This window comes from Pleurodeles waltl, chromosome 3_1 (assembly GCF_031143425.1).
Source record: "Pleurodeles waltl isolate 20211129_DDA chromosome 3_1, aPleWal1.hap1.20221129, whole genome shotgun sequence".
Taxonomy (NCBI): Eukaryota; Metazoa; Chordata; class Amphibia; order Caudata; family Salamandridae; genus Pleurodeles; species Pleurodeles waltl.
Window position 1 is genome coordinate 621,712,637 of NC_090440.1, and position 12,769 is coordinate 621,725,405.

Below are 12,769 nucleotides of genomic sequence, written 5' to 3' on the forward strand. Positions count from 1 at the left end.
GGCATTGAATATGTGCCTCCCAACTACCAAGGTTATATACTTCTTCTGAAAGAGTATGCCTTATTATTCAGCCGATCAGGCGGTTTGCTAGCTTCCTCTGTGGTGTGATCTTGAGTGTCCAAGTATGCCCCTATCACTCCCCTGCCACCCCAGCTTTGCTGCATCCAGAACAAAAGCAAATGACTTACTTGACTTTCTTCCCTTGAGCTTGCTCATCTGAAAACTGATTTCATTTGCTGAAAAGGTCAGTTCTTTGTGTGATTAGAATTAGCCAGAATCTTGAATGGCCAGGTAAAGAATATCGTGAGTTTGGAGCAGGCAGAGATTTGTGGTCCAGAATAGCCAAAATGTTTGGCATTGTGCCTTGTCGAGGTCCTTTGTGCTCAAGGAAAAGGAGAGGCCTTATGCTTACCAGTAGTTTATAAGTTTGGAGTATGTTTAGATGTGTCATTTTTGTTTTGATGTTTGTTTTTCTGGTTTCCTCCTCCTGAAAGTTAAGTCCAATGATTAAAACTCCCCTCACCTAATCGGGTACCGCTTTGGTTATGATCATGCCTTGAAGAAAGTAGTAAGACGTGGTCGATGGCAGTCGATGGGTTGGCCCAGCAGTGCTGTGGACCGCGCACTTGGAAACATACCTTAAGGGCCTCGGCCTTTGCCTTTTTTCTCTTAGCCAAAGTGAGGGTGGCGAAATGAGGACAAAAAAAAGGAAAAGGAGAGGCCTTTTATTGAGATGGGTAAGATGTTACACTAGATGTTGCTGTAGTGCACCAGTATCCTAAAATGTGTGTTGACGTTGGCAGCTTCAATTTTTTGTCTCCCAAGTCCTGATTTTGGTGGTCAGTAACAGTCTGATTTTTCATGTTAGTTTAAGTGCTGTGGCAGTGGCAATTCTTCTGATTGGAGTGGCAGCGATTGGATCAAATCACCAGATGCAGAAGACCGTGTCGTCCCCGACAGCTGCTGCAAGACTGTGACCCCAAAGTGTGGGGTGAGGGAGCATCCCTCGAACATCTACAAAACAGAGGTAAATATCACTCCTGTTTTTGTTTCCTTTGATTTTTGAGGACAGGAGATGTGGCAAGTGACTCTTCTACTTGCGTTTTGTCTGCTTTCCTTTCGCAAATGTCTCTTTTTCAGTGCATAGCGCATTACTACAAGTTTGCAGGGCTCCCCTATGGATTTGCAAGAAATACGCTATTTACTAGCAAGTGCTAAGATGAACGTGCCCACACCCCCCTGAGATTTGTAAAACTATAGCCTCATGGAAGTTGATGTTTTACTCAACGTTTTGTACGTCATATAAAGGTGAAGGTCACTAGTGAAAGGAAAGGGATAGTTGTGTCGAGAGCCATTTGTGAAAGACAGTTGGGACCAGGTCTGGCCTCCTCAATATTTTACATGCGCAAGTCAGGCTTGCTTATGTATGGAACATTTTCAAGTAGATCTATAAGGTGTTTTGGGAAATCAGTTTTACATGTGCAATTATTTCACCATTAGAAGGAATATTGCCCATTCCCCAGCAAAGTGCAAATCAGTGGGTTACCAGCAGAGTAATAACTTTGACGGTACTTCCAAAGATTCACCATGGGTCACCTATGTTATATGCATTTTTAATCTTATAACTGAATGAAAAAGCTTTAGGTGGGAAAAGTGCATAGAAGTCCCCCTCTCTACATGCTGCACTCCACGTATAGCCTTCAAAAGTCGCTTGATTTGCGGAACTCACTCTTTGTCACTTACCGCAGCGTCTTGCTTTGTTGCGTGTCCCTGTCACCTCAGTCCAAAAGACGGAATCTCCAGATGAATGAACTGAGCGTAGCCGCATTACTGAGCCACCTGGCAAAATGCCACCTGTTGGCACTCCAAGGTGATACTACATCTTGGGATCGGTGCGGGGGCAGACACACTCCTGTTCACCCTGCTACCTAACCGAACCCACTATTGACCACCTGGCTCCATGACATATAATCCCCTGAGGCACAAGGTCCCTGAAGGGGTGAGAGGGGTATTGTGAGCATCAGGCGTCTTGTGTGGAATGTATCATTTACATAGTGTTCTTCCTATACACCCACTCTTTATCAGGTTTACTTGACTTTCAGCAGAAGAAACTGAGATCCACAATTACATCAGTGTTTCTTCTCTTCCTCAGGGCGGCTGCATCGCCAAGCTGGAAAACTTCATCCAGGCCCACTTAAAGATCATAGGGGCAGTAGGACTCGGCATTGCTTTTGTACAGGTAAAAACGATCTGTGAAGAGAGATTGCCATCTATTGTTCAAAACTTTATGTATACTTTGTATATTAATTGCTAGTAAGATTTATGATATGAAGTAGATTGTGCATATTTAGCAGTAATGAAATACATATTTTTAAGTTTTACAAACAATGTAAATGAGCTTTCACAAAACTGATTTGTGCATTCTGGTTTTTAAATGCAAAAGATTGGCTGATTAGTCTAAAGGTGGCATTATGTAAGTGATCTGAGCTCTGCTCAGCCAGTGCCTTTAAATTTGCTGATGACCGGTGTGTTGTAGCTTTGGCCCAATGTAAGCCCTTGTAAACCGTCTTAGGTGGCTTGTTATAGGATTGGTGAGGAGGAGGGATCTGCCCTTTTACTAGAGGTTGAGCTTAAACCAGGGAAGTGAACACACTCAGACTTATTATTATGTGGGCAATTATGCCCAGCTGAATCATCCTGCCTCCACAGCACACTTGGGTGAAGAGTTTGTAAAATTAAGTGAGTATAGCTATGGATTCTCAGTTGTATGTTCCAGTCAATTATGGGTATATCATTGGTATAACATCGTTATGCACCTAGATGCTGGTAAGGCCCTAATAGGCATGCCCAGGTCATTCATTGTTGGCTGGATAATAAATGGGTAGCTGCTATGGAATCAGAGAATCCTAAACCAGAATAGAAATCGAGGTATAGAGAGTGAGACATGCAGCAGAAGCTGCTTCAAAATTAGAACCTAAGAATGCAGGCATCTACCTCCATATCTTCTCCATCTAGCTCTGTTAGTCTCAAGAAGCCCCAGGGTGGTTGGTATGAAGCCACAAGCTGCATGACAGCCTGGGTACTTTAACCTCATGCACACATTCCTGCATGAGGTTGTTGGACTTGGCCCTCTCTGCACGGTCCGTCCCAAACTGTTTACTTTCACCCCTCCTATTTTCCGAACCTCTTTTTGTTGGCTTTTAGAACTCTGTGCACTGTACCACTGCTAGCCAGTGCTAATGTACTTGTGCTCTTCCTCTAAAACATAGTAATATTGGTTTACACCTGATTGGTACATTTAATTGTAAGACCCTCGAATATGGTACAGTGGGTGCCAAGGGCCTGTAAATTAAATGCTACTAGTGGGCAGCAGCACTCATTGTGCAACCTGCTAAAAGTAACCTTATAAAACATCTCAGACCTGCCACTGCAGCCTGTAATGCAGTTTTACACAGCTAATTTGGCCTAGCAAAAAACTTCATTTTTAATACATGTAAGCCACCCCTAATGTAAGGAAGGCCCTAAACTGCCCATAGGTCAGGGTGCATTGTATTTAAAAAGTAGGACATGCGTTTTTAAGATTTATATGCCCTGGTAGTGAAAAGCTCCTAAATGTGTTTTTTATTGCTGTATGGCCTACCTCTTCCATAGGGGACATTGGGTTACCTTATTTCACTTAATAACTGCTAACCTTTGATTGGGAACATGGAGAAATGTAACTTTTAAACTCAAATTAATTCTAATGTAAAATCCTCTTGAAAGGTAAAACTGAGTTTTAGATCACAATTTTGAAAATGTAACTTTTAGGAAGTTGGCGTTTTCATGCTCTAAACCTTCGTAGGCCTAGAAGAGTTTCCAGCTGCCTGGGCCTGTTCATTGCTCCCCCATGAGGAATGCAATACAGTGAACAGTAACACCTGGGTGTAGCTGGGAGAGGACCATCCTGCCAGGATGGGATGAGTGAGGCTGTTCCCTGTCTCTCTTAAATTTCAAATGGCTGCCTCCACCACCCAAAAAAATAAATAAACTTGACACCAGTCTTTTGTCACCTTAGACCACTTGGAACCTAAACAGGGGAGGGAAGTAATTTTCCAGAACCAGATGTGGGGGTAGTTTCCCCAGAGCAGGACCCGGTACTAGTTAGAAATATTGGACCTTCTGAGCCACCCAGTTCACTTCTGGACTTGCGAAGGACCCATAGAAGGACTGCCTCATACCTTACAGGACTGCCCTCCTGCTTTGCTTTTGAAGCCTGCTTTGTACCTCAGAGAACTGCTCTGCTGCTTGAAGCATGTATTGTGCCCTCGGAGGACCTCCATTCCAGTTGAGGCTTTCCCAGGATCCCAGGACTACCAGTGACTCCAAGGTTCAGTTGGTGACCTCCTGTTCTGAGCTGCAGGGTCTCAAGAAGCTCTAGAGGCCTCCCTGCAACTGCCGAGCTGACCTGTCGCACCTTGCCCTGCCTGGACCTGCAGCTGGACATGCCAGGGTCCTGCTGGGCTCTGTTGGAGTGAGTTCCCAATTCCCCAGCGGTGCTAAAACCCTCAGCTGGCATCAGTTGAGCTCATTCTGTGAAATCCTGAAATTTTGAACTCTGCGCGCTGGACTTTGGGAAGGTAACTTTTTCAGCTGGTGTAACATGGTTACTGTATCTAGCCCACATTCAATCGAGGTCTGCCTGAACTTGTGACTTTGTTCCGTTCTAGCGCGACCAGATACCCACAGTTAGCTCTTTTTTGCTTCTTAATGCTATTTTTACTTAAACCTTTAAACTTGCAAGTCTCAGAGTAAGGTGGTGGGAAGGGGTTCTGATGCCCTTTCTGAGAAACAGCGGAGTGGGGGTTCTGGTGGGCGGTGACCTAGGCCTCCCCAATTCCAACCCCACTGCTTAGATTGTTCTCAGTTACGACACATGAAGTGGAGCTCTGTCATCCAAAGAACCCACTTACTGGTGGAAACTGTACAGCAGTGACCAGTATGGCCAATATGGCCTTAGGGTATATAGTCCCCAGGAGCACAGAGTAAAAACATGTTCTGATTTCCCTTAGTTGGCAGATGGACTCAGAGGGTAGGTGTGTGGTGGGAGTTGTCACTTCCATTAGATCATAGTGAATGGGATCGCTGTCACTGCTCTGAGGGATACCTGTGCCAGGTAGACCTTCAGGGTGGAAAGCTTAGTTTTTCTAGATCCGTATACTGATGTGTAGGGTAAGCCAGGTGCTTTGGCAGAACTTTGTCCTTCCTATGGCTCTGGTACCCCTAGAATGGGGTGAGAAAGTGGCCCTTTGGAGGGTTCATAGTTAGCCCCCATATGCCCATTGACTGCAATATCGGAAATCAATTAACACCGGTGTTATAGAGCTGGGAGGGGTGACTGCCCAGGGTGCCCTGAAAGCTCAGGTTTCTGTGGTTACCACTTACAAACAGAGGGTATGGGAGGCCAGATGAAGGGACAGGAGGGGAAGACTCACCCCTGTCACCTGTTCAACCTCCGGGTACAGACTCTGACTCGGAGATGGAGAACCAGTATCCGGCAACTTGCCACCTATGGACTGGTAGGAGGGAGAGTGGAAGGAGGCTGTCTATCTCCCGGGGCAGTCGCTCCCCACTCTGAGGAACCTCAGAGATCAGAGGATCCTCAGGAGCTGTTAAGGAACTCCTTGTCAGCCTCAAGGCTGAAAGTGAGGTCTGCACAAGCCCCCACTTGGAGCTGCTACCTGTTAAAGGATAGCCTGGGGCCTGGCTCTTGACACTGACCACCGTCAGTGGCCTCTGCTGATTACTGTCCTTATGAGCAGAGTTTTCCTTGGGATGGGGTCAGAAATCTGATTCAGTGGGGCAGAATGGGCCACATCACCTTGTTGACCACAATGGTACTGTCTGCCTATTGGGATGCATCTGTGAGCAAAGTAAGGTTAGGAGCTTCATAGTTGAGGTTGATACAACCAATACTTGAAGTTATGGATGAAGGACAATCCAGGATTCACATCCATAAAGAAACAGGCAGGATCCTAACAGCACCTCCTCTAAAACCAAAGAGAAAGCTAGCCTTTTGGGAGGAAATGGACACTATGCAGCCTCCAGCAAAAGTGCCAAAGGAGAAGGAGAAACCACCACCTCCACAGTTTTCTCCTCCTCATTCTCTTCCTCACTCTCCACACCTGCATACCTCTCCTCCTACTACTCCTACACATGTGCAGTCACCCACTCACTCTTTTGACTCACAACAGGACATTGTAGATCCATGGGACCTTTATGATCCCGATCCCATTCGTAGCAATGACCCAGACAGCTATCCCTCTAAACCTTCACCACCTGAGGATAGCACTGTGTACAATCAAGTGCTAGCTAGGGCTGCAGCATACCATGGGGTCACCATGTGTACCGAACCACTTGGGGAAGATTTTTTGTTTAATACCCTATCCTCAACACACTCAAATTACCAATGCCTTCCCATGCTCCCAGGCATGTTAAAACACGCTGATCAAATATTCAGTGAGGCTCTTAAGGCACGTATAATAACGCCAAAGATAAAGAAAAAGTATAAACCTCCACCCTCTGATCCTGATTAAGATAACACACCAAGTACCTCCAGATTCGGTAATAGTTAGTGCTGCCAGAAAAAGAGCAAACAGCTAGTCATCATGAGATGCTCCCCCACCTGACAAATAGAGCAGAAAATTTGATGCTGCAGGGAAGAGAGTTGCATCCCAGGCAGCGAATCAGTGGAGGATAGCTAACTCACAAGCACTGTTAGCTCGATATGACAGAGCCCATTGGTGCGAGATGCAAGACATAATCCAGCATCTCCCCAAGGAACACCAGAAAGGGCACAACAAGTAGTGGAAGAAGGGCAAGCTATTACTAATAATCAAATTTGATCTGCCCTAGATGCAGCAGACACCGCAGAAGTGTCAATACTGCAGTGACAATATATAGGCATCCATGGCTCAGGTCTTCCGGGTTTAAACCTGAAATACAGCAGGCTGTATTAAATATGCCATTCAATAAAAAACAGCTTTTTTGCCCAGAAGTTGACACAGCCATAGAAAAATGATGCAAAGATTCAGACATGGCAAAGGCAATGGGTGCACTATACTCAACACCATACAGGGGATCCTTACGGAAACCTCAGGTTCAATGGCATCTGTAGCTGTAGATACACATGTTGTGCATAGCCCGCCATCTGGTGTTGGGTCGGAGTGTTACAAGTTGTTTTTCTTCGAAGAAGTCTTTCGAGTCACGGGACCGAGGGACTCCTCCTCTTTGTCTCCATTGCGCATGGGCGTCGACTCCATCTTCGATTGTTTTCTTTCCGCCATCGGGTTCGGACGTGTTCCTTTCGCTCCGGGTTTCGGAACGGAAAGTTAGCTCAAAATCGGAAAATTACGTCGGTATTGTTGCGTTCGGGATCGGGTTAGATAGCATCGACATCGCATCGATACGATAACATCTCCGTTGCCCTTCGGGGTAGTTTTCGATCCCCCGTCGGGGCCTGGTCGGCCCGACCGCGTGTGACATCGACGCTGATGGAACGGACCCCGTTCCGTTTCTGTCCTAAATGCCACAACAAATACCCATATACAGACTAGCATTCGGTCTGTAACCTGTGCCTGTCGCCCGAGCACAGGGAAGAAACTTGTGAGGCCTGTCGTGCGTTCCGGTCCCGAAAAACGCTCCGTGACCGCCGAGCCAGAAGACTGCAAATGGCGTCCACGCCGACAGGACACCGAGATTTCGAGGAACAAGAAGAAGTAAAAGCCTTCTCGATCCATGAATCGGACTCGGACAAATTCGACGACCATGAAACAGTGAGTAAGACGTCGAAGATAGCACATAAGAAAACTGACAAGGCCCAGGGGACGCCACTGCCATCAGGCCATGGCTCAACCCATAAACTCGGTGACCGACCATCGGCACCGAAGAAGGCCGAAATAGTGCCGAGATCGTCCGACTCGGGTCGAGACACAGGCACCCAGCCATCTCGGGACCGAGATAGTGCTGCCGGCAAAAATCGACACCGAGATAGTGCTGCCGGCAAAGATCGACGCCGAGATAGCGGAGCCGAAGCTGCTCGACGCAGAGACAGCGGCACCGAGGAGGATCGACGCCGAGAGGGGTCGACTCCGAAAAAGAGGAAAGTCGCCTCGGAGCCGAAAAAGAGCGTGGACATGGTTTCGGTGCCAAAACGACCCGCAACCGAGCCAACTACCGGTTCCTATTCAGAGGAACAATCACTGTCCTCTCAAATGCGAAAGCATAGATTCGAAGAGGAATTACAATCCACTGAGGTGGACCACACTCAAAAAAGGATTTTTATACAGAGTGGAACAGGGAAAATAAGCACCCTTCCCCCTATTAGGAGGAAGAGGAGACTGGAATTCCAACAAGAACAAACACCACAAACAAAACTGGTGAAGAAGGTAACTCCGCCACCCTCTCCTCCACCTGTGGCTCCCATTTCACCGGCACAGACTCAGTCACATTCACCGGCTCACACCACCTTAAGCCAAGGTGACCAGGACCAAGATGCTTGGGACTTATACGACGCCCCAGTGTCGGACAACAGTCCTGAGGCGTATCCTACAAAGCACTCACCACCGGAAGACAGCACAGCATATTCACAAGTGGTGGCTAGAGCAGCAGAGTTCCACAACGTGTCTCTACACTCGGAGCCTGTCGAAGATGACTTCCTCTTCAACACCCTCTCTTCCACACATAGCACCTACCAAAGCCTGCCTATGCTCCCAGGAATGCTAAGGCACGCAAAGGACATATTCAAAGAGCCTGTCAAAAGTAGGGCAATAACACCGAGGGTGGAAAAAAAATATAAAGCACCTCCCACAGACCCAGCTTTCATCACCTCACAACTGCCACCAGATTCGGTTGTGGTAGGGGTGGCTCGCAAGAGAGCAAACTCCCACACATCGGGCGATGCACCACCCCCAGATAAGGAGAGCCGAAAGTTCGATGCAGCCGGTAAAAGGGTCGCAGTACAGGCTGCAAACCAGTGGCGCATCGCAAACTCTCAAGCGCTCCTAGCGCGATATGACAGAGCCCACTGGGATGAGATGCAACACCTCATTGAGCATCTACCCACAGAACTACAAAAGAGGGCGAAACAAGTGGTTGAGGAGGGCCAAAACATCTCCAATAACCAGATACGCTCCTCTATGGACGCAGCGGACACAGCAGCAAGAACGGTTAACACGGTAGTAACCATCCGAAGGCACGCGTGGCTACGAACATCTGGTTTTAAACCAGAGATACAGCAGGCGGTGCTCAATATGCCATTCAGTGAGCAACAATTGTTCGGACCTGAAGTGGACACGGCAATTGAGAAGCTAAAAAAGGACACTGACACTGCAAAAGCCATGGGCGCGCTCTACTCCCCGCAGAGCAGAGGCACTTTAAACACCTTCCGCAAGACAACCTTTAGAGGGGGGTTTCAGGGTCAATCCACACAACCCAGTACCTCACAGTCAACACCGTCCACCTACCAGGGACAGTACCAAAGGGGAGGCTTTCGGGGCCAATACAAAGGGGGACAATTCCCTAGAAGCAGGGGAAAATTTCAAGGCCCCAAAACACCTACAAACAAACAGTGACTCACACGTCACTCATTCCCTCCACACAACACCAGTGGGGGGAAGAATAAGTCAGTATTACCAAGAGTGGGAGAACATAACAACAGACACTTGGGTCTTAGCAATTATCCAACATGGTTATTGCATAGAATTTCTACAAATCCCTCCAAACATACCACCAAAAACACAAAATATATCAAAACAACATTCGGACCTCCTAGAAATAGAAGTTCAAGCATTACTGCAAAAGAACGCAATAGAACTGGTACCAGATGCACAAACAAATACAGGGGTTTACTCACTGTACTTTCTAATACCAAAGAAGGACAAAACACTGAGACCAATCCTAGACCTCAGAACACTAAACACATACATCAAATCAGAACACTTTCACATGGTCACGCTACAGGAAGTGTTACCATTGCTAAAGCAACAAGATTACATGACAACCTTAGATCTCAAAGACGCGTATTTCCACATACCAATACATCCGTCGCACAGGAAATACCTAAGGTTCGTATTCAAAGGAATACATTACCAATTCAAAGTATTGCCGTTCGGTTTAACAACTGCACCAAGAGTCTTCACAAAGTGCCTAGCAGTAGTGGCTGCACACATCAGAAGGCAGCAAATACACGTATTCCCGTATCTAGACGACTGGCTAATCAAGACCGACTCACTGACAAGGTGCTCACACCACACAGATCAGGTCATACAAACCCTCTACAAACTCGGTTTCACCATCAACTATGCGAAATCACACATTCTGCCGTGCAAGGTACAACAATACCTAGGAGCAACAATAGATACAACAAGGGGAATAGCCACTCCAAGTCCACAAAGGGTTCAAAATTTCCAAAAGATTATACAACGCATGTATCCAACACCAAGAATACAGGCGAAGATGATATTACAACTCCTAGCCATGATGTCCTCATGCATAGCCATTGTCCCAAACGCAAGGTTGCACATGCGGCCCTTACAACAGTGCCTAGCATCACAATGGTCACAAGCACAGGGTCAGCTTCTAGATCTGGTGTTGATAGACCGCCTAACATACCTCTCGCTTCTATGGTGGAACAATATCAATTTAAACAAAGGGCGGCCTTTCCAAGACCCAGTGCCACAATACGTGATAACAACAGATGCTTCCATGACAGGGTGGGGAGCACACCTCAATCAACACAGCATACAAGGACAATGGGACGTACATCAAAGAAAGCTGCATATAAATCACCTCGAACTACTAGCAGTTTTCCAAGCATTAAAAGCATTTCAACCAATCATAACTCACAAATACATTCTTGTCAAAACGGACAACAATGTATTATCTAAACAAACAGGGGGGGACACACTCGACACAGCTGTGCCTTCTGGCACAAAAAATATGGCAATGGGCAATTCACAACCACATTCGCCTAATAGCACAGTTTATTCCAGGGATCCAGAATCAACTTGCAGACAATCTCTCTCGAGATCACCAACAGGTCCACGAGTGGGAAATTCACCCCCAAATTCTAAACACTTACTTCAAACGTTGGGGAACACCTCAAATAGACTTATTTGCAACAAAGGAGAACGCAAAATGCCAAAACTTCGCATCCAGATACCCACACAGGCAGTCTCAAGGCAATGCCCTATGGATGAACTGGTCAGGGATATTTGCGTACGCTTTTCCCCCTCTCCCTCTCCTTCCATATCTAGTAAACAAATTGAGTCAAAACAAACTCAAACTCATACTGATAGCACCAACATGGGCAAGGCAACCATGGTACACAACACTGCTAGACCTATCAGTAGTACCCCACGTCAAGTTGCCCAACAGGCCAGATCTGTTAACACAACACAAACAACAGATCAGGCATCCAAACCCAGCATCGCTGAATCTAGCAATCTGGCTCCTGAAATCCTAGAATTCTGACACTTAAACCTCACACAAGAATGTATGGAAGTCATAAAGCAAGCTAGAAGACCATCCACTAGACACTGCTATGCAAGCAAATGGAAAAGGTTTGTTTGCTACTGCCATCATAATCAAATTCAACCATTACACGCATCTCCAAAAGATGTAGTGGGTTACTTACTACACTTACAAAAAACGAACCTGGCCTTCTCTTCCATTAAAATACACCTAGCAGCAATATCTGCATACCTGCAGATTACCCATTCAACTTCACTATTTAGGATACCTGTCATTAAAGCGTTTATGGAAGGCCTCAAAAGAATTATACCACCAAGGACACCACCCGTTCCTTCATGGAACCTCAACATCGTCTTAACAAGACTCATGGGTCCACCATTTGAACCTATGCACTCTTGCGAAATACAATTCCTAACCTGGAAGGTTGCATTTCTCATCGCCATCACATCTCTAAGAAGAGTAAGTGAAATTCAGGCGTTTACAATACAAGAACCTTTTATCCAACTACACAAAAATAAACTAGTCCTAAGGACCAATCCTAAAGTTTTGCCAAAGGTTATTTCACCGTTCCACCTAAATCAAACGGTAGAGCTACCAGTGTTCTTCCCACAGCCAGATTCCATAGCTGAAAGGGCACTACATACATTAGACGTCAAAAGAGCACTAATGTACTACATCGACAGAACTAAACACATCAGAAAAACTAAACAACTGTTTATTGCATTTCAAAAACCTCACGCAGGAAACCCAATATCGAAACAGGGTATAGCCAGATGGATAGTTAAGTGCATCCAAATCTGCTACCTTAAAGCAAAAAGACAACTGCCCATTACACCAAGGGCACACTCAACCAGAAAGAAAGGCGCTACCATGGCCTTCCTAGGGAATATTCCAATGCACAAAATATGTAAGGCAGCCACATGGTCTGCGCCTCACACATTTACCAAGCACTACTGTGTAGACGTGCTATCAGCACAACAAGCCACAGTAGGTCAAGCCGTACTAAGAACCTTATTTCAGACTACTTCCACTCCTACAGGCTGAGCCACCGCTTTTGGGGAGATAACTGCTTACTAGTCTATGCACAACATGTGTATCTACAGCGACAGATGCCATTGAACTGAAAATGTCACTTACCCAGTGTACATCTGTTCGTGGCATCAGTCGCTGAAGATTCACATGTGCCCACCCACCTCCCCGGGAGCCTGTAGCCGTTTGGAAGTTAGCTTCAACTTTGTACATTTGTAAATATATTAAATCT

At 46.3% G+C, this 12,769-nt stretch overlaps 1 protein-coding gene across 3 annotated transcripts in view; it reads left to right on the forward strand.

Annotated features, from left to right (window-relative positions):
• CD151 (CD151 molecule (Raph blood group)) overlaps positions 1 to 12,769 on the forward strand; it is a 186,055-nt gene that overhangs the window by 143,208 nt on the left and 30,078 nt on the right. For all 3 annotated transcript variants that reach the window (XM_069223114.1, XM_069223116.1, XM_069223115.1), the window contains 2 exons: positions 869 to 1,027; positions 2,153 to 2,239. In XM_069223114.1, the coding sequence (XP_069079215.1) occupies positions 869 to 1,027; positions 2,153 to 2,239 (246 nt within the window). The remainder of the gene's footprint in view (positions 1 to 868; positions 1,028 to 2,152; positions 2,240 to 12,769) is intronic.